At 43.9% G+C, this 25,561-nt stretch overlaps 1 protein-coding gene across 3 annotated transcripts in view; it reads right to left on the bottom strand.

Annotated features, from left to right (window-relative positions):
- MTSS1 (MTSS I-BAR domain containing 1) overlaps nucleotides 1-23,767 on the bottom strand; it is a 150,075-nt gene extending 126,308 nt beyond the window's left edge. For all 3 annotated transcript variants that reach the window (XM_066623010.1, XM_066623008.1, XM_066623009.1), the window contains exons 1-2: nucleotides 22,488-23,767; nucleotides 3,236-3,297 (exon numbers count right to left, since the gene is read on the bottom strand). In XM_066623010.1, the coding sequence (XP_066479107.1) occupies nucleotides 3,236-3,297; nucleotides 22,488-22,559 (134 nt within the window). In that variant the 5' untranslated portion in view covers nucleotides 22,560-23,767. The remainder of the gene's footprint in view (nucleotides 1-3,235; nucleotides 3,298-22,487) is intronic.
- Between the last annotated feature and the right edge of the window lie 1,794 nt (nucleotides 23,768-25,561).

Genomic DNA, 25,561 nt, shown 5'->3' with positions numbered 1-25,561 from the left:
GTAATGTGTGAATGTTCTGTCCTGAACGGCTCTGACGGCAAGGGGAAGGGGCCACTTACACAGCGAGTCGTGATGCCTGCTGTACTTGCCGCAGCACCGCTCTCTCTGGCTATGCTTCTGGCTGAGTTAAGAGGGTTAAGGGTTTTTTGCATGACAAGTGAGGGTTGGGAATTCCATGTTTATAAAGTCCCAGTCTAGGCCTATCTGCACTCTTGGGCCCCGAACAGCTACAGAGAAAAGTTCACAGAAAGCATTTCATAAATCAGTGGAAGGCTATAAGATGCTCATGAAATATGCCTTTTTGCACATTTCACCCGAGAATCAAAAATCTTTAGCTAAGATCTGCTGCAGGGAAACCTGCTCAGAGCAAGAAAAGTCTCAGAATGCCAACCACGATCTCTTGGGGAAGGTATTTATCTAAAGCTCATGGCACACTCACAAGGCGGCTTGAAATGGCAGCAGGAAACTGAGCTGCAATTAGCTTACAGCTTGTCCCTGCTGCACCCAAATACCTTCTTCTATCTACTGATCAGATTGGTGTGAGGGGACTGGAGAAATGGAACCATAAAGTAGTGGGAAGATGAACATCAGAATCCCTTACTACTTCCTAGGAAAGATAAGAGCAGGATAGGACCAATTAACCCAATATTTTTTTGCTGTTTTTTTCATTATTAGGACATCATAAACCACCACAGACTCAACTGTGAAGTCTTAAGACTACTTATAAAGTACTTAAAATTTCCTAAGCATTATACCAAAAATGTAAACACAACATAGGCATTGGCTGACCATGTACAAACTAGACATGATATGGGAGTTATGGTACTGGAGTAATTTTATTTTTTAAAGAACAGCTGCTGTGGAGGGGTTGGTTTTGATTTTGGGCAGCAGGGCAAGAATTTAGCCCTTTACCCCCATGTTAGTTCCAATGCAAACTTGCAATCCAACTGTTAATAATCATGGAAGGAACAAACTTACAGACAACATTTGTTTCATTATTATGTAATGTGTAATAATTACTACAAAAATAACAGCAACTTTGAGTGCATGCACCCAAATCAGGGCCATGGTCTATGGCAAAAAATTAGTACACTGCTACACGATGATCAAAAAATTAACACCCCCCCCTTTCTCTCTTCTGGACAAGGAAACACATTGGCCATTTCTAGCATGGAATCCCCATGTGAATGTCTAATTTAGAGCAGAGACAATGCTGAAAAGAAAATAATGTTGGGGGATGAAAGAGAAGCAAATTCAGGTTCCAGTTCTTCTAATGTTATACAAATGATCATTTCTAACTAGAGCACAAGACAGAGCTGCTCATTCTTCATTCCTTTGCCCAACCAACTTTTAATCTCATCTTGTTCCCAACTCAAACTTTGTTCTGGTCAGTTTCACTGTCACAGTGGTCTTAAGTAATTTTACTGCCAATTAAGATAAACTGCCCAAACAACGCTTCCTGCATGAAACTAAGAGCAAACATGAAACAGCTCAGGTTCCCAGAAAAAGTTAGTATGTTAACTAGGATAATCTATTAGGGCTTTGCGACTTTAGAAAAACCCACCCAAAACAGAGTACCACTTAAAAACATAAAGCACCATTACTGTCACTCCAGACAGCTGCACACAGGAGCAGGATGCTTGCTCCACAGTTGGAGCTTCATCCTGCACCCTCCTCGTCCAAGCTATGCCTTTTTTGACAAACCAGAGAGCTGCACAGCCACATCTTGCTCACTACTGCACCAGCACCCCAGCAATTTCATTTCTTACAGGGTCAGGCTAGTATCACATGGTTTGTAGGGCAGTGGGACCAAGTACCACCGACCATACAGTCAAGTACCACTAACTGAAAAGCACTGACCTATATAACAATCAAGGGCTCAGGTGGTGAGCACTCATTACCTTGTCCATGAAAAGGGACCATTCACAGCTATATCTGGAGACTTCAGACATATAAAAGTGCACAGGTTTATCAACTAGAACAGAGGTTCCCAAACTTTTTAGCACCATGAACCACTTTTTAAAACGACTTTCCATCGGGACCCAGCTAGGTTTACCAGACTTAAAAAAAACAAAATCTAGAAAGAAATATCATAAATCAATATTAACCAGAAAAAAGACACTCAAACATCTGTCTCCCTATATTTGCACAGGGTTGCAAACTGCAGCAGCCGAGCTCTTTGCACAGTAATTAGCAACTACAGTATCTGATTTTTGAATAGCCTCAGGGCTTGAGGTAATTAGTTATCTGACCTTCCCATCAACCTTTGGTGACCCACCCAAACAGGTCATGACCCATCAGCCGGTCCTGAGCCACAGTTTGGGAACCACTGAATTGGAAGAAAAATCTGATAGTCCTATACTGACTAAGCATCCTCCGTGGACTGTTCAGAAGTCATGGAACTCTGAGGAATCAATTAGAAAAAAGCAACAGCAGAAAACAGGAAGGGAGGAAGTGTAGACTTAACCTGCTTAGCACCAAGACTGGGGATTTTGTTGCCAGCCCCACACAAGTTTACCAAACCAGAGCTGCAACAAAACTCTTTCCAAGGTCTTGCAAGCACAGCGCAAGAACCAAGGTGTGTTGTCTACCTTGCTAGACTTCACAAAGTGTATTCCTTCTTCAGTAGTTCCTTTGCAGCCTAGCTATGAAGAAAGCCTAGAGGAGGATTTATGAAGGAACAGGATAAGGTTTCAATATAAAATCAACTGCATGTCTGGATCTAAAGGATCCAGATCTAATCTAACTGGAACAAGCATACAGAAGGAAGGAAAGATATTCACAGAGCAGAACAGCAGAGCAACATACTACCTACCCTTAATGTCTGTCAACACACAGTCTCAAACATTGCTGCTTGAAGCATACATTTAGGATTATTATCTGAATTAATGAAGGTATCGTCTCCTGTTTTCTATATTTAAAGGCTGCTCAGATGCGATGGGAGGTCTAGCACAGCAGGAAGCTCCTTTCTTCTAGTTTTCAAGTTTGCAACCATCACGACAATACGTCAGCCTTAGATTGGAAATGCTTCTAACCTTAACTGTGCAGAGGTGTGAAGTAAGGAAGAAATCTCTCTCTCTCTCCTCTGAACAACCATCATTAGTAAAGCCATAAGAATCTCAATAAGCCTTGAATTTTTCCAATTTTCCTCCAAATTAGTATAAAGAGGCAGGACTGGGTTCCTGAAGAGAATGCAATCAGGCAGAAACATGGATATACAAGAAAAGCAGCTTACCTAAGCTGAGATTGTAGCTTCCCTGCTTTGTTTATGAAGTCTTCCCAAACTGGATAGCTTCCCTAGAAGAGAAAAACAAAAAGAAAAGAAAATGAAATAGATCAGCCTTCTCAAATTCTACCATAAAGCAGAACAGAAGTGACAGAACCACTACTATACAATTCTAAAAATGGTAATTGATAAAATCCCTCTCTCCCATTTCTACCCGAAGCTACAAAGCTAGCATGGTGAAGTCTTCCAGACAAGGAAGGCTGGAATGGAAGAAAGGAGAGGGCATCCAAAAAATTCCTTTCTACCCAACAATCACAGATCCTGACCCAGAGCAGGGGTTGCTTTGTGACAGCTTGGCAGGAATCTTTGGCCCACTTCCTGTACTCCACAAGCAAGTGATTAAGGCTGCAATCCTTACCTGGGAGCAACCCCCCTGAACCAAATGGCACTTCCCTCTGAGTAGACATGCATAGAATTACACTATAAGTGGAATGACCACCCCACTGAGCACAGACGTGAGGTTCACCATGGACAGAAAGTTGCCAGTTTAAGATTATTCAAGCTTTTGAACTACATGCACTCTTAAAAGAATGGAAAGGCACTCAATTCCCCACTATATAAGGGGCACAGTTACTATCATAAACCTTTTTAGTCAAGGAACAAAGCACACACAAAGAGCAACACACTAGGTAAGGTGGAAATGGGACTGTTGCGGTAAGCCTGCACAATTGGTTGGTTCAGTGTCACATACAGGCAGATACCTTGAATAAAGGTCATCTATGTGTATGATCATGAGGATTAAAAAAAAACCTTAGAACCAAATTATGTTACACCAAGGATTTCATTCAAGTGAATGTGCTTAACTTTTCCATACTGCATAGAAGCCACTAGAGTGCACTGATCCAGACTGAAACTGCAGCATGGGAGAAGCAAGCTTCAACCAGGCTGCCATAGTTCCACTCACACGGCTCACCACAGCAACTGTGGCAACACCATGCACCACAAGGCACCCCAGCCTTCCTCCCAAACTGAGCAGAATTAGCAGATGGAGTTCATCTCAACAGTCACTTGCCATCCTTGCCTCAAACCAAGGAAAAAAAGCTGAGGATTGACCGTGCAGGGTCAAAGCAGGTTTCCCTGTGCCACCATCCCCTTCCTGGTCTCAAGAAAGAAAGGAAGACAAGGGGAAGGAGCTCTGCCAAAGCACTTGGTTACATGCAGCCTGCCTCCCCTTCCCTCCCCAGGAAAGGTAGGCAGGTGGAGGAGTAGTTCTTGGTGGGCAACCACAATTTTGACTTGGCAACAAAAGCCAAGCCAAAAAGGTGGGCCACCTGTTATAATGCTGTTCCTGCCACAGATCCAATGCAAGTTTTGCACCCTCCTCCTGTAGCTCTTTGTAGTGACACAAAAGACCCCACCAGTAGCCATGTGGCACAGAAAAGTTGCGTTCTAATGATGTGCTTAACACAAGAAAGACACTAAGGTAACAAAGTGGCTATGAGAGCTGCGAATCAGGACCTTCCCTGGTTCAAACTCTGCCTCTGCCATGAACTCCATAGATGGCCTTAGGTAAGCCACTTCCTCTAAGATCTGCAATATGCATTAAGTACTATAGTCAAACTTCAATATCCACGAGCGATCAGTTCCAACTGATACAGAAATTCATGGATAATTAAATCCACAAGGGTCAAAGGGCCAGGGTCACAGAGCCGCAGGGACACACCTGTGGGCAATGCCAGACTTTCCAGAGGTTGCGCCAGCATCCCTACCACTTCAGAAGGCCTCCAAGACATGACAAGAACGCACTTGTGGTTAATGGACATGACTGAAACCAAGGAAGGCCCATGGAGTAGGCTATGGGCCTTCCCCAGCCTCAGAACACCTCCCAGATACAACCAGCAGCCACTTCTAGGCACTACCAGGAGGTCCTCTGAGGCCCCCTCAAGCCAAAGGCTTGGCATCTGCGGACGCTCAAATCCACGGACCCAAGCCCAGGGAGAAGGAGGGCCCACTGGACTTACCTTACAAGGTTGCTGTAAGGATTGCATCAAGGTAATGCAGGGGAAGCACTACACACACTCAAAACATAAAACACTATCAAAAAACAGCAGAGCCCTATCTGCTCAAACTCGAGGTAAGACACCCTAAAGTGGGCATGTAACATTTATTTCAGAAAATTTATTGGTTGCACAGATTACTGCCTTTGCCACAGAGATTGGGTAAGTAGGCTTATTAGGAAAGAAAATTCAGCCTCATCAGTAGAGCTACAAGAGAATGGGCTTGTTGTGTCATCTCTGCCTTGCCCCCCCCATACACTTCTCATAGTGATAGCCGTATGATTTTGCCCCATCAATTCCACTGATGTGGGTGATCCATGTGCATTCTAGTGTTATTTTAAACTTGACTCAAGGAAGCTACTTGGTCTACATTTATCAAATTGTCATATCATTGGTTAATATGTCATTCTAAAGAAAAAAATATGAAAAATATGGAAAACCCAGCAACAATTCTTACCAACTGTACAGATGATTCATAAAGGAAATTCAACCATGCCCCCTAACAGTGGAATTTTGGGATGAAGGGCAAAGAACAGAGCTACACCACTGAATTAAACCAAATTAACAGTCATTCCCACCCATCAAGGAATTTTGGGCACTTCTGAACTTTGTATTTCTGTAGGGGATTGACACACTAGAGATGTCTAGCACAGAATTTTTCCAATCTACATTTCCCAAGACTGTCTGTGGGTGAACTACGACACATAAAAACATAACACAAGTTATTCGGTAGAGAGGATATGCCCTAAGCTGCACAGTCTCCCAGTCTGTCAGCATGTCTACATTGGGTGTTTGTGAAAGGGCCAACACCACATAGCAGGGCCAAAGGCAGTAACAGATTCTTGAACAAAAAGCAAGCTTCACTGACAACTAAATGATACCCAATCTCATCTGATGTCAGAAACTAAGCAGGGTCAGGCCTGGATGGGATGGGAATACTTGGATGGGGAGTACTTGGATGGGAGACCATCTGGGAATACCGGGTGCTGTAGGCTTATACCATAGTCTTTCGAGACTGAAGGTTGCCAACCAAATGATACCAATGGGCTGCTGTCTGAATGACAGATCCCAACTGCTAATTGTGCTTTTGATTTGGCAGAAGACTAACATCTAACCTCATCACCAAAACCGATAAGTTCACAGAGAAGCATAGGCAACAAGATGAAAGCACAGGGCAATGGCTTTCCTACCCAGAAAGGTGTGTTAACTACATATTCCTTCCATCACAAGATCTAAGATGTATAGGTTCTCCTGGGGAAACAGAGACACTCAGTGCATTTAATTCCCCCATCCCCAGACAGACATTCAAGCAAATATGGCCCACCTGCCCAACAGGTGGGACGAACAGAAGAGTATCATCACCACCATGTAATGCTGGTCCAGGATTGTAAGAAGCCAAACTATACCTTTTGGAGGGGATGGGGGTGTTTCCAACGGACCCACACACAAAAATTGAAGTTCCTAAGCAGACACAAACTCATTATAGCACTCAAAGGCTTCCACCTCCACAACACCATGTTAAGTTTGGTGTTATTTACCATACTGAACTTCCAAATCTTGAATTCAGCCCAATTTTTAAATCTCTCTCTCACTGGAGCCATCCTGCACCAACTCGCATCTTTCAGACTAGTTCTGGGAACACATTCCACATTTCTTAGCAGACACTGCCAAAGAACCTATTAAACACACAATGTATTTTGTCAAGGATCACCTCTTTCAGATAATTGTAAAACAGAGCCAAAGTAGCTCTTTGCTCAGCAACAGATCTGTCAGCTCTCAGCGATTCTGCAATACCAATGGAATATGTAAATTACAAGACACTCTAGCCTTTGCCCCACCTGCAACCGAACAACCGCCAAACAAAGCCGGAATTCATTTCAGTCACTCATCAAATTTCTTGTCTACTTAGTTAGATTTGCTTGAACAAAGATTTCACGTCTCATTCATTCACAAACACAAACTGGTCATCTAGGGTTTTCTGGTTTCCATCTATGGCACAGCAATGGTTCCATTCATAAAGTTACCCTTATAGAGAGCGAGCATGGTGGACATAGGAAGTTCATTATCAAGTCAGACCAGGATCAGTCCCCAAGCTCAGTACTGTCTACAATGACAAGCAGAAGTTCTCCCTGCCTTTCCCTACCTAGTAGCAAAGACTGGCATTGAAGCAAAGATACCAGAGATACAGCAGCACTAAACAGGAAAGAAACAGATGGATACAAATGTGATTCTCGGGAAATATTCCACAGCAAGAGGTGTTTGAAAATGGTGTTATTTACTTTACATAGAAGTAAACCCATTGTGTTCAGAAAGACTTGGATTGTAATCCCATCTTACTCACTGGAAACATTACTAACCATAGTAAAAAAAAAACTCACTATTTTCAGTTTGAAGATCAAAATCAGATGACATTCAGAGCAGCTCTCAATTTATGAAAATGTTCATGTTCCTGTCATCTGCCCCCCCCACAAAGTATCTTACTCAAAACTGAACATTAATGTTTGTTGTCATCAGAAGAAAAGTGGAAGCATTTGCTATTAGTGCAATACCTTAAAGGATTTCAGCACTCTTATACACCACACATTACAAGCCACCATAGCATAAACTCAGAAAATACATATCTTCCTAATTAGGCTACCAATCAGGTCTCTCCTGAGATCAGCTTACTAGTTCCCTGGGAAAAAGGGGGCAGGAACCATACATGAAATACACTGTTTTTTCCTGCCTTGACCTGCTCATCAGCAATGCAAACACACAAAATCCAAATCTTTCACTTCCATTAAATAAATTTTTAACTACTACTCCACTTATTCTGGGGGGAAACCAACAGGTCAGGCAGCATCTGATTTGGGCCAAAGTATCTCTAAGCTAGGATGAAGGTGTTAAGTGTCTACATCAGCAGTTCTCACACATTTAGCACCGGGACCCACTTTTTAGAATGAGAATCTGGCACCGGAAGTGATGTCATCATGACCGGAAGTAACACAATCAAGAAGGAAAACATCAAGTCTAATCCATTAAAAATAAAATATTGAAATGAATGGGGACCCACCTGAAATGGGCTCGTGACCCACCTAGTGGGTCCCGACCCACAGTTTCAGAAACACTGGTCTACATCATCTGAACAAGAAAGTGTACATTTTGGGAAGAACTATACAGTAGGACAAGACAGCTGGTCAAAGAGTAAACAGCTATAGCAGAAAAGGCACACACTAAACTTGGAAGATAACACAATGTATACATGCAATAGTCAGAAGCCTCCATGCCAAGACAGAGAAGCTAGACTGCTTGGTTACAAAGAACACCAAAGACATAGCAGAAGAAATAAGAATGGACAGAACCAGTGAAATACAGTTATTCCAGAATATAAGCTCTACAGAAAGGCCAGGGAGGGGCAGAGTGGAAGTGATATAGCTCTATATGTCAAAGAAGATATAGAATCCAAACAAGTTAGACAACTTCATCACTGTGTCACTTAGGGCACAATCTTATCCTGCGCTGGGACTCAGGCTGGCCTAATTACTAGTTAGGATTGCATCCTTAATCACAACAGAATCACTGTGAGTGAAGACGACAGGCCCAAATAATAATTCAGTACTGGGGAAAGGCTAATGCTGTCCTGATCAAAATACAGAAGATTATCTGTACTGGGATCACTGCTTTTTAATTTGTTCATAAATGACCTGAGGTTAGGGGTAAGCAATAAAGTGGCCATGCTTAGAGAAGTTACCAAATTCGTCAGGGTAGTCAACATCTGAGCAGATTGTGAATTGCTCTAAAAGTGTCTCTCCAACAAGGTAACTAAACGGCAGTTCAGTATCAGCAAGTACAGTCAGCTTCCCAGATAATCAAAAAGCTTTCCATACGCGATCAGAGCAAGCACTGGTTGTGTTCAGAGGGCAACAGGGTGCCTGACCCACAGATCTGATTACCGGGGGGTTTAGCATCTGTTCCCAGAAGCCCTGCAAATATCAAACTTGGAGATAATAAAATCCATGGGTCAGGCACCCTGTTGCCCTCCAAACACAACCAAAGCTGTGCTCCATTTGCATCCAGAGGGCATTCTAAGGTCCTGGAAAGCTGCCTGCAGTCTCCCTGGTCCTCAAAAGGCTCTCCAGATATGACTGGAGCACAACTCCAGTTGATAAAACAGGTCCAGGAGAACCAAGGGTTTGGAACCCACAGTTAGATAAAACAAAAGGTCCCAAATCTGCAGGTCAGTCTGGACCTGTACAATATTATAGACCTGTACAATATTAAAGGTTGCAATCCCTGGCAAAAAATTCCAGCTTCATATATACATTGATGAGCTCCAAACTGCCAGCAATGAACAAGAAAAGAGATCTTGGCTTGTGGTGGATAACTCAATGAAACATCAATCCAGCATGCAGCAGTGGTGCAGAAGCCGCAGGAATAAGACTGGAAATATTATCTTCAATTTCTGACAATCTGATAAGATTTTAGACAGATCTGCCTGGTTTGAAATTCTTCTCTCACCCCCCTCATTTCTCCCATTTTTTCCACTGAAACCCCATTCTTATTTGCCTTAAGACTCCCTGGAGCCAGTAGCTACTGCAATTACCAAGCTGCCAAGTGCATTCATCAAAACAAACATTCTAATGCCTCAAATTGATCCAGCATTGCTCATAACCAGGTCTGCCAGTGTAAGGTGAAAGCAACAATGATGTCCTGAAAAGGAACTTTGACCATGGTGATGGCAGCAGGTGGATCCCTACAGCGGCTAACCATGTTATTTACTGAACCAGTGACATTTGTTGCATAAATGTTTCAGTCAATAAGAGAAAAGGGCACTTGGCAAGCCCTGAAGTACACCATTACATTACCCTGCTCAGTTTGTAGAAGGATTTGCAACTCTGATCAAGCCAGAAGTACTCTTCCAAAATTGGAGGGGGGGGGGGAGAGAATGAACCGCTCAGTATAAAATTCACATTCACCTTCTGACACGCAACAATTTGAATTCTCACAATTACTGGGAAATTCAAAACATCACCATAAATATTTTGGTGCTGCCGAGATAGTCCGTAATGAGAAAGACACATTCCAAAACCCCAAACACAAATGTTAGTTATTTATTAAAAGTTTAGAGGGACATGGTAAGTGCCCCTTTTCAGGCCTTCAGGTCTACATGCAAAAGTCAGAGGCTGTGTACTCCTGAGTGTAGAGTTTATGCACAGAAAGAAAAAGTGAAAATACATACAGCCCCATCCCAATTTCAAATTAATATCTCACCTGACTAAGGGCCCAATCCTATCCAGTTTTCCAGTGCCGGTGCAACCATGCCAGAACGTATGCGCTATGTTCCGCAGTGTCGGGACTGTCACAGAGGTTGTCAAGGTAAAGAAATGTTTGGTCCCTTAGCTTGGGGCTACATTGCGGCTGCATCAGTGCTAGAAAGCTGAAAAGGATCAGGCCCTAAATTATTTCATCCCACAAAGTATTTCTAGCAGGTCCATTTGTTCATTAACATGATACCCATGATGCACAGAACATGCTATTCTATGAATGATTTATGTTTCCAAATGACCAATAGAGGTACTAATGACCACTGGAGGTACTAAGGATTGCCCCTATGCTTTAGCCAGCAATATTCCAAGTTCGGTTAAAATATTTAACACTAACATTTAACGATCAGACTCTATAAGAAAAGTACTGCTGGGTCAGGCCAAAGGCCAGAATCCTGTTTTTCCACAGTGGCTCACCAGCTGCCTCTGGAAAACCCACAAGGTAAACAGAAAGACATGCACCTCTCCTGCTGTTGCTCCCCTACAACTGGTATTGAGAAGCTCAGATCCCAGAGGTAGCTCACAGCCACTGACAAACGTGTCCTCCACCTGCATTTTTGCTGGGAAAAAACAAGCACAGGATTCCATTCCCTACGATCTCTGAATACTAGGAAAATATTTTGGCTTCTATTTCTGTGTATGCAATATTATGTCAAAATTAAAGGCAAAGAAGCACATTTATGCGGCATCCATGGATCTTACTGGAACTCAAGCCAACCTACATGCAAACATTTGGAAAGAGAAAGGCCAGTGTGCCTCTAGAGAGAGGATTGCAAAACTGATCATCAGTGACTGTCACAGTACTACAGTTTGCACTGGCTCTGAACATACTGACAGCTCTCTAAAGGTTCTGCAACAAAACAATACAATTAGGCTATCTGCCAGCAACCTTACAATTAAAATCATAAAAGTTATTACTCCAGAAAACCCGTATACTACCCTATGCTAGCAGTTTGTTTCACCTGGACTACTCAAAAAGGAACGCCTCTCTTCCAATTGATTACCTGCATTAGATGTTGGAAAGCAAGTTTTACTGAACACTGGTTACCAAGCAAAAGCTTCATGCAAAAACATCTTCCAAATGCCTGTTCGAAGCTTGATCAGTGTGCCATGTTTGTTCGCTGATCAAGTGACCACCTACATGACTGTGGCCATAGCCCATGAAACAGAGAATGCCATGATGTAGGTCGGGGTCCCCAACCTTATGCTCCTGTGGAGCCTGTGAGGTCCACAGAAATTTTGAGAAAGGATGGTGAATACTACCACAAAACGATCATCACAGGGGGGGGGGGGAATGCCCAAGCCCCAAAGGGCTGCCAAGGAAGCAGGACCAAGCGGTGTACTCTCACATAAGCACACACCATATAGCCTCTCTTCATATAGCCCTTCATCCCTCCATCCTTCCTTCACCTCCACTTGTCCTGCTTGACACTTTGAAGTTCTGCCTGATTGAAGTTCTGCCTGAAACTTGTGTTTCAAGGGGAAGAGCTCCAAAGAGGAGCTGCAAGGGAGAGAGAAGCACTCTGCTTTCCATGCCCTGCTGGTCTCTCCACTCCCTCTGTACAAGTTTGCAAAGGCAGCAAGGCAGAACTTAGGCAGTGATGGCGGAAGCAGGCTGGCACCATCAGAAGCCTCTCTGGTGCACACACACTCATGGGAACTATGCTGGGAACCCCTGATGGAGGTGGTAGCTTACCAGCTTTATTTATTATAGTACACTATAGCAGAAAGAAGTGCTGCTCAACCTTCTAACCCTGCAGAATCCAGGATAAAAAGCGGCAAAGGAAGAGCACAATCCTATGCATGTCTACTCAGAAGTAAGTCCCACTGAGTTCAATGGGACTTACCCTCAGGTAAGTGTGTACAAGATTATAGCCTTAGGTCCACCCATGACTCCATCTTGCTTGCTGCAATATCCATGGAGCATCTCTCCATATAACTAGGTTGTCTACTTTGTTAAGCTCCTGCTAGCTCTAAGCTCATGGCTTAGAGGAACCTATGGTACTGGATGGACTAGAACACATAGCCATGAGGGAGACATTATGACAAGTTGGGATGATCAAAATGTTTTTTTTTTTTTTCCTGGGCAAAAAAGAAGTTAATGCCTTAGAAATGTTTGACCAGTCATATGCCTAACCCTTTTCATAATGCATCATCCTTTGCAGCAGTCAGATGTGATAAAGAGATGAGCCATGTATCTAAGAATGTGCTATTTTGTAATATTTGCTTATTACTAATTTTTTTTTAAATCCTAGGTCGTGAATTGAGGAATGAGTATCACCATATGCCATGCATTAACTAAAGCTTGGCATTCTATTACACAGACATGCTGTCCTCAGACATTTGCCCAGGCAGTAACCTTCTTATACAGCAGTGAACAGTTCCTTGCTGTGCTATGTCAATGTGAAACCACAACACCTGTGAAGACTCTGTCATGTGTATTCTTGGCTTCTGTTAAGAGTAGTATTAATGAAGTTGTTGGGAACGCAAGATCACCCTTTCAGAGACTGCCACCAGTCCCACACACCCATCACTCACCCCAGCTTCTGGCACCCAGTTCTGAATACCATGCTTCTTTACACACAGGTATATGTAGAAACCTCACAACAGGGACGATACCAGCTTTAATCCCCGGAATTATATTTATATGGCAGCATACAAGGTACTTTAAATATAGTGAAAAGACAGATCCCAGAACCAGGGGACATCTACTAGTGTTGGGAGAGTTAGGACAGACAAAAGAAAATATTTCTTTACCCAGGCTGTAATTAGTCTGTGGAACTCCCTGCCACAGAAAGTTATGATGGCGTCTTGCCTAGATGTCTTTAAGAGGGGACTGGACAAATTACTGGAGGAAAAGTTCATCACGGGTTACAAGTCATGGTAGGTATGTGCAAGGTAGATAGAAGTAGGTTGCCTCTGATTGCCAGATGTAGGGGAGGGCACCGGGACGCAGGTTGTGTCTTGTTGTCTTGTGTGCTCCCTAAAGCATTTGGTGGGCCACTGTGAGATACAGGAAGCTGGACTAGAAGGGCCTTTGGCCTGATCCAGCAGGGCTCTTATGTTCTTATCCCTGAGCCAAGGGCTAAAAATCTAGATATTGACACAAGGGAGACAACTGAAAGAGGAAAGAACGATGAAAGCTAAGGTAAAACATACACAATTGTTTTAGTTACACATAGGGTTCCAACAGTCACAACCAGCAGCTGCAAGTGTGATAGTAACAGATGGAGGAAAGGATGGGAAGGGACAGGCTCAATAGGCAAGATGAAGACGAAGCAAAACTCAAGAATAAGAACATAAGAGCCCTGCTGGATCAGGCCAAAGGCCCATCTAGTCCAGCTTCCTGTAACTCACAGTGGCCCACCAAATGCTTTAGGGAGCACACAAGACAGCAAAACACAATCTGTGTCCAGGTGCCCTCCCCTGCATCTGGCAATCAGAGGTAGCCTACTTCTACCTTGCACATACCTACCATGACTTGTAACCCATGATGAACTTTTCCTCTAGAAATCGGTTCAATCCCCTCTTAAAGGCATCTAGGCAAGATGCCATCACTACTACCTGTGGCAAGGAGTTCCACAGACTAATTACACTAATTAAACAAAATAAATAAAACAAAAGCTCAGGAACAAAAACTCAAGAATACCCATGTCAAAGGAAAAAAGAGAAGGTATATGATTAACCTGTTGATTGTGACAAGTCAGTCATCCTCCCAGAAACTAACAAGGGGAATCTGCAAATTCTTGGACTGTCTTGTTTATTTTCTCCAGACCATCAATATCTCTCAAATGAACAGCAGAGGTACGTGCTGGCAGGCAAGGAAGTAAAGAATGTTGTGAACATAGTTCCAAGGCTGGAGCAGAACCAAGAAATGCTTGCAGCCTTAGTATTAAAAGGAGACAGATCAAAAGATTTGAAAAGTAAAACAAAAGCTGCCCCATGGATCTGCACCCTGGATGATTAAGACAGGATCACACTCCTACCTCCAGTAAAAGGGCAGGTAGAGGGTGCAAGGAGAGGTACTGACCCCTAGATGTTGTCTGCTCTTTCTTAGAGGAGCTTGCCTTACATTTTCAGAGCAACTGCTTCAAAATCTAAAAATAGCTACCCATTTATATAGCTATGCCATAGGTTTAAAGAAACCCCAATGTGCTGACAGCTGCTTGGCTGATTGTTTCCAAGAGCAACACTCAAGATCAGAGGATAAAAATCAGGAGGGTGTTGTGTGTTGCTTTTTCCATTCCTCCCCTCTTCCCAAGCCTGAAAAAAAACCACGCTGCAGCTATTTACAATGGCAAAGAACTGCCAAGCAAGGAAGATCAGTTGGTTGCACTTAATTACAAACAAACAAGAGAAAAATCAGCTGTATTTCGACTCGCCACAATGTGCCGGCAAAAAAATATCTTCTTTTGAAAGAAGGAAAGAAATGCTGAGTGGATAAAGACGTTTTATACAGAATATTGCTCCATTTTTCATCAGAGTTTAGACCGCATTCAAGATATGCTCATTCCATTGCATGATGCTATGAGGTGGCCATACAGGGAAATTCCTTGCCACGTCGTATGGCTGGTTGCACAAGACTCGTAACTCCCTCCCCCCCCCCAAAAAAAAAACCTCTATGGGACAAAGCTTAGGGATCTCAACTCTAGCGCAAGATCATGACTGGCCATCATGGTTGGCAACCTTCAGTCTCGAAAGACTATGGTATAAGCCTACAGCACCCGGTATTCCCAGGCAGTCTCCCATCCAAGTACTAACCAGGCCTGACCCTGCTTAGCTTCCGAGATCAGGCACGTGCAAGGTAATAATGCAACGGGCATAGTCCTAGGCATGTTTACTCAGAAGTCAGTGCCTTGCATTCAATGGGATTTACTGTCTAATTCAGCAGTCGACAACTTTTTTTGTTCAAACGGGCTGGAAATTCGGTGGTGACATCATCACCAAAACATTGCCAAACTTCTAGGTGGCTGAGCAGCCAGAAGCAGCCCACGCAGAGTTAGACTTCAGAGGGAAAGCCTTCCTCCCAATTTGCCACATGCCAGATGGCCAACAGTGTAGACTAAGTGGGGGCTCTGCCTTTCCCCATCTGGTACATGGCAACTTGGGCTGGAAGTTTCACCTCCCAAAGCTGAGCTCCACGCAGACCAGATGACTTCAGCTGGCAGGCCAGATCCGGCCCACAGGCTGTAGGTTGCCAACTCCTTGTCTAATGCCAGTCATTTACTATTAAAGCCAACAGCACTTTACACATATTACCGCAGTAATCTTTACAAACCACTCTTTATGACAGATCAGCTCCATCATCATAGTACAGATGGAGGCCTGAGGTCAACATGAGAATTTACCAGAGGCCATGCAGTAGTCTTAAGAAAACTGGAATACAGAACTTCTTGGCTCACAGATCAGCCTCTTAACAACTACACTATACCAAGTCTACAACCTCAGTGAGGAGCTGCTGCAAAAGCTGCTGATGTTTCTGTCACTGACAAGGTACAAAAATGATTCTAAGAGTACCTGCATGTCACTGGTGGCAGAGCCCTGTACCAGGTCATTCTAGAAGCTACAAGGCTATAAGGGTCAAACACAAAAGAGGTAAACTTTGACCATGGTGTTTGTTCATAATAGTCACCCTGAACAATTAAAAACTACCATCAAAAATATTTTTGCAGGATGAAAAGGGTGGCCAAAAGGGGTTGCTCTGAAGTGTTTTGAAGTCTTTTTATTAATACAGGCGGCCCTCTGTAGTCACGGGTTCGCTACCTGCAGACTTGAATACCCACAGGTTCTAAAACCACGGGGTGGGCCACCTGTAGTCCTCCAAACCCCAACCACTGCTGTGCTCCAGAAGCCATTCTGAAGACAGTGGGGACTTAGAAAACCTTGTAAGGCTGAAAAGCAAGACTTCTGGTTTTCACACCTCTGGTTGGATTTGAAGGGATCCCCCCCCCCAAAACCCATGGATTTCATTATCCATGAGTTTGTTTATCTGCAGGGATTCCTGGAACGATAATGAGGGCCACCCTGTAATACTCAGTATTTTCATAGCATTTCCTAAGTATGCAAAGTGCTTCACCTGTTGCAAAGTGCTTCATTATCTTGGTGTTGTCCTTACAACAACCTTGTAAGGTGTTATTATCCCCATATTACAGCTTGGGGGGGGTGAGGCTGAGAGGGAGTGGTGTGCCTGCAGTTTCATCTTACTGGATAAGATTGATCTGCTCTTGCTTGGGTGTACAGGGACAAAATGCATGATTCCCCCATTTTCTTCCTTCCCACCCTTGGGTGCCAGAGACATTCTGCGTATACAACACTGAATTTTTTTTTTATAATTACAGAATTGCTTGAATGAATGCAGAACAAAACAAAAAGCAAGGAATGTAGAAATGAAAGGACCTACAGTACAGTAGCCTCTACCCAACAATTCTCTCCTGATAGTTCTTGACCTCCTCTCTTCCCAAAGACATCACACAGCCTAGCTTCTCCTGCTGGCCATGCGCTTCAACTACAGGAACCACTGAGCAAAAAGGCTTAAGCAACAGCATGAAGTCAGTCAGTACAGGCATGCCCTGAGATCCGTGGGGTTCCATTCCGGAATCCCCTGCAGTTAACCCATTTTTGCCCAGCCCATGGGGTACACACTTAATCCCTGTTGCATATATGAAACATTGGACAGTAATGGCTTAACTGAAACCGTGGATGCCAGGGAAGGGATACCCCCTCCCTTCGGAGGAGAGCTCTGCTCCCTGCCTCCCCCTGAAACCGGCAGAGGCCATGAGCAGACCTCTGCGGGGCTCACAGGACCCTCTGAAGGCAAGCAGGGTGTTCCCCGGTATCCGTGGTTTCACACAAACATGGGAGGTTCTGGAACGGAACCCCCACGGATCCTGGAACAAGCCTGTAAAAATCTTTTAAATAAATTAAATAACTTCAAGCAGAGGAGCAAACACTTAAAAACAGCCTTTACTTCACACAGAATAGCTGAAGTAAAAAAAAAACAATGTGGGCCTGTATGTGATATGTACTGGCAAAACCTACGCTTATCTGTGTCGTATCCTGGACAATGTACCATCATAGATTAAAATCTGGTCTCCACCCTTTAAACATCCTTTGGAAGAACAGAAGATACACCCTAAGCCAAAAGATAGTTGAAATACATCAAGCAATCGTTTCCCCTTTTTGGCAATTCTGCAAATAGTAGTTCAAAGATTAAATTCTCCAAAGAAGTAACTTCAGAGTATAAACCCATCACACATGGGATGGGAGGATGGGGCACATGCTATAGCCCCTTACAAACATTTGGTTTCTACAATCCATTAGGCATTACTAGAATTTTTCCAGCCACTTCAGATTCTTATGTTTTATTTTTAGCCAGAAAGAAGAAAATGAATATTACAAGTACTTGACCATTTCTTCTTAAATTTCAGATAAGTATAATTAATACCATGTCATTTCTTTTTTTCCAAAAACAACTGTAGTACTTAAGAATGATGCTAGGGTTACTGAAAATTCCTTCCTTTTGCAGGGCATTCCTTAGTTTCCTCAACATCTCAACCACCCACAGGATAACAGATGCCACTATTTTAGAGGAGAGAAAAACGAAAGCTCCAGAACACCCCTTATGTCTGCAATTTGATTTGCAACTTTTAAGAGCAACTGTCGAAGTTGCTATAGAAGGCCAAGAATTTGGACAGCTGGGAGGACTTTGGCATCTGGGAAAGCACAAGAGATTCTTTGGGATCAGCAAATCAATGTTTCAACTTGGGGTGACAGGTTAACATTAGCCGTTTTGGATCTCAAGCTCCTTCGTGTACCAAATGGGCATTTCAAGCTGTTCACTACTCTTACATGTGGGTTGCTACAGTCCTGAAAGCCTCATCGTCACAAAGGAAAGTTATCCATTATTTCACAACAAACAAACTGGTGGGAGATGAACTGGAGAAGTTAAAACCATGTCCAACAAGCGTGGACAAGGACAAACTGTTTGTCCTTGTCTCAGCTTGCAGCTGAACTGGCATCCAAAGCTCCCCCCACCTCTGACACCCATGACAAGTAATCCTACAACATCTTTGGTTTTAATTCTGTCATCCAGAACAACACCCCCGAAAAACCAAAATCTGAAACTATTTAAAGCAACACCAGTACTTTTTACATTACTTTTCAGCCCCATTGCTAAGTGCCACCAGGATGCACAGAAGAGATCCCAGGAGAGGAGCAGAGGGGTGAAGTAAAGAAAGAGGCACACACCCTTTGCTATGACTTCAGACTGAGGACCACAATCCAGACAAGGAAAAAATACGTTATTTTGGGATACAGAAAACCAAATTATTTGCATCTGTAAAAATCTAAACACACACTTTGAGCAGGTGATCTTTCTTGGGGCAATGGTTTAAACAAGGCAAAATTTTTAAAGCTTCTATTATCTTGCAATAGGTATGTCAAACAGACATCCAAGTACTCTCTCCCCTGTCTATCAATATCAGCAGAGTTTGAAATATTTATACATTACATTTTCAAGGAAACTTAACGAACCTGGGTCTCTGTATATTTTGACTCTCCCCTTTTCTGCCTTTTGGTGGGGTGTGGCCCTATTTTTTTCTACTCCATGGCCCAGTTACAAATATTTAAAGCCCAATCCAATGCACATCAGAGTAAACCTAAGACCCACTGTATTCATGAGAAAGAAGTTGCAATCTGAAAAATGAAAATACAATATGCAGCAATTCAGTCCTGCTGAATCCCACTGTCAAGTAACCATGCATAGCATTGTAGCCTAAACTGGTATTACTTCTCTATCCAAATTAGCCAAGAAAACACATGATTCATAGCAGCAGATAAAAATATGCTTCATTTAGAGGCTGGTCTCGGACTTTGGAAACAGCAAGTTTTAGCAAACACAGAGCAAAGTCATGTGGGCCCTTAAAAACTAACAGATTTGTTGATGCATAAACTAAAGTCCATTCCTTTGTAAGCATAGCATGCAGTACCTCTGATCTCCAGGAAGAGACTCAGTCCAATGGTAGAACACCTAGTTTGCATACAGAAAGTCCCAGGTTCACGCAATTCCAGCATCTCCAGGTAGGGCTGGGAAAGACCCTCTTCTGAAACCCCAGACAGTCACTGCCAGTCAGTGTAGACCAGCTATTTTCAACCACTATGCGGTAGCACACTGGTGTGCCGCGAATGGTATGCAGGTGTGCCATGGGGGTTTGGGGATCATTTATTAGTAGGGCCACTAGGGGATGTGAGCCCCCACCAACAGCATGGCCTTGTCAATTGTGCCTTGTCAATTGTGAAAAAACTGATGGTGTGCCTTGACAATTTTAGTACCTTTTCAGTGTGCTGTTAGATGAAAAAGGTTGAAAATCACTGGTGTAGACATTACTGAGTTAGATGAACCAATAACAGAAGGCAGCTCTGTTCTACAAAAGTTTATGCCACAACAAATTGGTTGGCCTTTAAGGTGCCACTGGTCTTTTTTGTTTTTTGTCAAAACAGACTAACACAGCTACCCTCTGGAATTTGTCCTCAAACGTTCAACAATGTCACAAGAGTAAATAAAACAATCCAGAAATTTTATATTTTATCCCCAGAGTTGCTCCATAACATTCAGCACACAAATATTGTTCCACTACTACAGCACAGGGTTCTTTTTCTTCTTTTAAGAGCCCAACCCCATAACTACAAACAATTGTGTGTTTAAGCCATTTTTGTCCAAAGTTGCACATACGCAACAGGGATCAAATGTATACATCTGTGAGCCGGACAGAAACTGGTTGGGGGAGAAGACCGTGTTCCAGGTGAACATTATTTCAACTGCAGGTAGAAACACAGCACAATTTTCAAGATGTGCTTCCTGTTGGAAAGAATAAAGCCTTCACTCTCTTTCATTCACACACAGTGCCACATTCCATCTGGCGGAAGACGACATCTGCTAAAATGTTCCCAGTGTTGAAGTGGACTTAATGAAAATGATTGCAGGTTTTGTTTGGGACCCCCTCCTTCACCAGAAACACACAGGCTGCTTGACAAAGGAAGATTGGAAGCCCAATCACACCACAAGGAGTTCTTTATGACAGACCTCTAACAGACAACGCTCCTCAAATTCACATCTAAACAAGCTGTACTTTTAATATCTCCAGAGCTCTGCTCAGAGGCAAAGGTAAAGAACATACATAACCTCCACTCAACACACACACACACACACACACACACACAAGCCCCAGTCACCAATCCTTCACCAGCAGCTTGAGTGGGATTCAATAACTAGACAAATATCCAGAGCTTTCAAAGAATCAATCTTTCCCCAGTAAATACCAGTCCCCACTCCTCCAACTTCTTTGTAGAAAAGAATACATCTTCTATGCTATTAAAAGATACAGCACCACATCCTAAGCATATATTTGAGTGTACACAACACCACCGTCAGCAGGATTTGGACTGTCAGCTTGTCTTCCACACTAGCTTCCATTTCTGTTTTTGGCTCAAAAGCAGTTGCACTTCTCCTTCCTAGGAAAGACATTTTGCCCTTGTTGACTAGAATGCTGCAATGTTCTCCAACATGCACCTTGCCTTCCATCATCAGAAAAACTAAATTGAAATGGCTTGAAAATCACGAGTGCAGAAGACCTGAAATTTTAAGCACCTGTGTGTGTGTCCCCTCTGAACACTTCACCAGTCCTCCAAATTGATGACCTTTTGTCATCAACACCACCAGGGATAGCACCACATGCTATCCAGTCACTGACTGTTCACATTTTACAACAGTCAGGGGCTACAAACCACAAACCTTACTACAAAGAAAACCACGGTTTTCCATGTGCTACAGAGAAACTGCAGTGCTTCCTTAAGCATAAAACACATTCAGAGCATGCAGTGTGAGCAGGGAGCACACTCTACAAGACAGCTGCCACCTGAATCAGCTTCAAACACACAGGAACAGCCTTGATGGATCAAGGTCCATTTCTGGTCCATCTCTAGTCCATCATTCTGTTCCTCACAGTAGCCAGGTGCCTCTGAAAGCTTACAAACAACACAAAAGTCAACAGTCCCCAACATCTGACATTTAGTGGTATAGTACCTTTACAAATGGACATTCCATTTGATTGGCATGATTCAGAGTTTCACAGTGCTAACCATAAGTATAGTAGATTCAGCTATATGTGCTGGTTCTTATTAGGTATACTTGGCCCCCCCCCCATTACAGTAATTAACCCAATGTTGCATATACGCAACAGGGATCAAATGTTTACACCTGTGGGTTGGGCAGAAATGGGTTAAATGCAAACAGCAAATCCATAGGTACAAGAATGAAACAAAAGACAACATCATAAACATGTGTATACCCTCCCATGGGCCTTTAGAAGGAAACCTAAACCAGAAAATAAATCTTCAGTACTAGTACTAGTTTTCCATCAGCACAATAGATACAAATACTTTGATTTCCATGGTTTCAGCACACAGTTATGACTGTAGTGGGTTTCCCTTGTTATCACTAAATATATTATTAATTTAATGGAACCACTTAGCCTGACAATTAGAAGAATCCCAAGAGGTTTCTGGGAAATCGGGGGCCCCAGAGGTGGAAGAGAAGGATGCCAATGGACCAGAGCCAGGGAGCAAGCAAGCACCACTGCACCTGTACACAGGTCAATCTGGGCTTGCAATGGGGGGGCCCTGCGATGCAAGGAGCAGCTCCTGAACGCTCTTTGCAGCTGATGCTGATGTCAGTGTAAGACAGGGCTGCATCTATATGGAACACACCAGGTTAGGGGGACGCCTGGGCGATTCCCACCCTCCCACCCATTTAATGCAGGTGAAATCCAAGAAGCAAAGCAAAGCTGGGGGTTCAGGGGCCCTACATCCCTCCCCCCCTGCATCCCCTTCTCTTGGGTCTCTTACCTTCATGTCACTGATGGTGGTCTGGAAGAGTCCTCCCAGGGCGCTACATTCCTTCTCGATCACAGCCTCCATTTTTCCCCAGCTGCAAGAGGACAAGCGGAGGAGCTGCCGGGGTGGTTGCACTACCTTGCAAGAGGAGCCCTCCTGCAATCCCTGCCCCTCGGGAGAGAAAAGCAATGGGGGGAGGCTTCCTTGCAAAGATCAAAGGGCTGGATCTGCAAAGCAGCAGCACAGCCCAGACCCAGCCGCCTTTCTCCTCCTCCTAACTCCCTCCTAACACCCGGGTGCGAATGGCATTACTGCTCGCACACCCAGCTCCTAGCAACCCCAGCCCCAGAAAAAGTCCAGAGAAGGCAAGGGCAGAAAGCAATCAAGACGCCTCCAGCCCCCGCACACAAGGAGAGCAACCCGATCCATAGCTCTCCATGATGGCTCATGCCCACCACACAACAAGTAGGAGCTGGGATCTCTCAATGGAGGAGGAGCAGGGCGAGGGGTTTAAAAAGGCATCCGATGCTGCTGCCTCCCACAGCCCCCTCCCCCGCAATCAACTCTTCATTGGGCAGCTGCAAAACCCATTGGCCCCAAATAAAGAATGAACCCAGTACCAGTCGCCCAATCTGCTTCTTCTCGCGCTGCAAAAGGCTCAGATTCGAACCACCACTCCCTAGCAAAGCTATGCTTTTGTTTTTTTAAAAGCCTATTGCATTCAGTGCAACACACTGAGTAGTCAATGCACCCCGAGATCCAGTGCTCTGAAGACAATGCAACTATCCAGGGCCACTGATTCAATGCAACACACTAAACGTGCAATGCACTACTAGCTCCAGTGCTCTTAAGTCAATGCAACAATCCAGGGCTGCTCATTCAGTGCAGCAACCTGAATATTCAATGCAGTCCTAGATCCGCTGCTCTTAAAACAACGCAACAAATCCAGGGCTATTAACCCAATGCAACAAACTGAGTGCTCAATGCAGTCCTAGATCCAGTGCTCTCAATCCAGTGCTATTAATTCAGTGCAACGAACTAAATATTCAGTGCACTGCTACTAGATCCAACGCTCTTAAGACGAAACCCCAAAAGGTAGGAATCTACTGCAGCCAGCAAACTAAGACAAAGGAAGCCCCCCTCCCCAAATGCCTCCTTGCACGCCGATTCCCCTGCAAATCCTTCCCCGCGCAGCAAAACACACTGCCCGTCGCCACTACAAATAGGCTCTGCTACGCTCCCTCTGCAAAACACCGAGCCCGGCTTGCAAGCGCGCGCGCTCCAGCAGCTGCTCGAGCTGCACCGAGCCTTTGGAACCTTGCCTCCCTAGGAAGGCGCGTCACGAGCGCTGAATGCCCGGGTCGCGGGTTCTGATTGGCTAGAGTGGGGAAGAACGGGGCGGGATTAGAACGCTGTGCCTCTGGCGCGCGCGCTGCCTTAGGGGCTCGTCCTTTACAGTGGGAAGTCCTTTACAGTGGGAAGGAGCTTGAAAGGGGGAAGGTCGCCGGTTCGAATCCTCCGCTTGCAGTGTGCAAGATTCTGCCAAGCAGGTTCCCATAAAAAGCACATTGTAAAGGAAAATGCACACAGTGTCCCTTGAGGCGACTCTTCTTCTGGCATTAGCCCCATAAAACAGATTTTTATTTATATATACATTTCTGTCTGTGCCATGCACCAGCTGCATGACCGCAGCCTGAAAAGAAATATTTAAAGATCCATATAGTGAACATAGTCTAATGACTTGTCAGTCTTGCTGTAATTTTTATATGAAGTCCGCATATTATACCAGCAATTTTCAGCCACCAGGCCATGACACACTGTTGTGCCACAAATGGTCTACAGGTGTGCTGCAGGAGGTTGGGGGAGGGTCATTTATTAGGAGGACCATTGGGGGATGTGAGCCCCCCACTTAAAGTGCAGTGTGCCTTGTCAGATGTCAAAAAACCGGTGGTGTGCCCTGAAAATTTTCATGCCTTGTCAGTGTGCCATGAGATGAAAAAGGATGAAAATCATTGCCAGTGTTTCTAAACTGTGGGTCTGGAACCACTAGATGGGTCGCAAGACAATTCCAGGTGGGTCCCCATTCATTTCAGTATTTTATTTTTAATATATTAGACTTGATGCTGCCATGGTATGTGGCTGCATTTGGGGAAATGTGATAGATCTGTATTCATAACAGGCTACTATGTATATGCATTTAACAATGATAATAAATGGGACTTACCCCTGAGTAAGTGTAGGTAGGTTTACAGCCTAGGATCGTTAAAACATTTTCTGCTTGATAATGTCCCTTCTGGTCATGGCATCACTTCTGGTGGGTCCTGACAGATTCTTATTCTAAAAAGTGGGTCCTGGTGCTAAAAGTTTGAGAACCACAGTTGTACTGATTACATAAATACTGATTTGTTACTTGTGTGCACTCCTGGGACTTTTGCTTATTCTGTCCAGAGACATTACCAGTGTTGTAAAGGATTCCTATTATTATTTAATATTTTGTATTTTAATCTATATGTTTTTATTGAAATGTGATGTAAATGTGCCATATGATAAATAAATACCAGTGACGTCTTGCATAGATTTTTATGTTAGCAAATTGCCACCATACATTCATCTAAACAAGGACATCATAGCCCGTTTTTCCCATTCCAGCCCATTTTTCCATAGACAGTATTTCCATACATTCCAGCCTACCCTCTTACATCATCTGAAGGGGCTCCTCTACAAGTGCTGCCTCAGTCCCAAGTGAGAGGGGGGGCAGCTTGGGGGCAAGCCTTCTCTGTGGTGGTACCCACAGCTATGCAATTCTCTTCCCAGGGAATCAAGAACTGCTTTGTCTCTCATGGCTTTTCAGCAAGGGCTCAAAACATACCTTTTCTATCTGGCATCATGTATTTATTCATTATGTTTATGCTGCTCCATTCCTCCAAGTTGCTTAGAGCAGCATGTAGGTTCTCCAATGTTCATTTTATCATCACAGCAACCTTGCAAAGTAGGTTAAACTGAGTGGTAGTAACTGGCCCTAGACTAACCAGTGAGCTGAATGGCTGATGGGAGTATGGCTTAATACTTGGATTTGTCTGCATGTA

This window comes from Tiliqua scincoides, chromosome 4 (assembly GCF_035046505.1).
Source record: "Tiliqua scincoides isolate rTilSci1 chromosome 4, rTilSci1.hap2, whole genome shotgun sequence".
Classification (NCBI taxonomy): Eukaryota; Metazoa; Chordata; class Lepidosauria; order Squamata; family Scincidae; genus Tiliqua; species Tiliqua scincoides.
The sequence above is the reverse complement of the archived record's forward strand: the minus strand, read 5'-3'. Positions and strand labels throughout refer to the sequence as shown.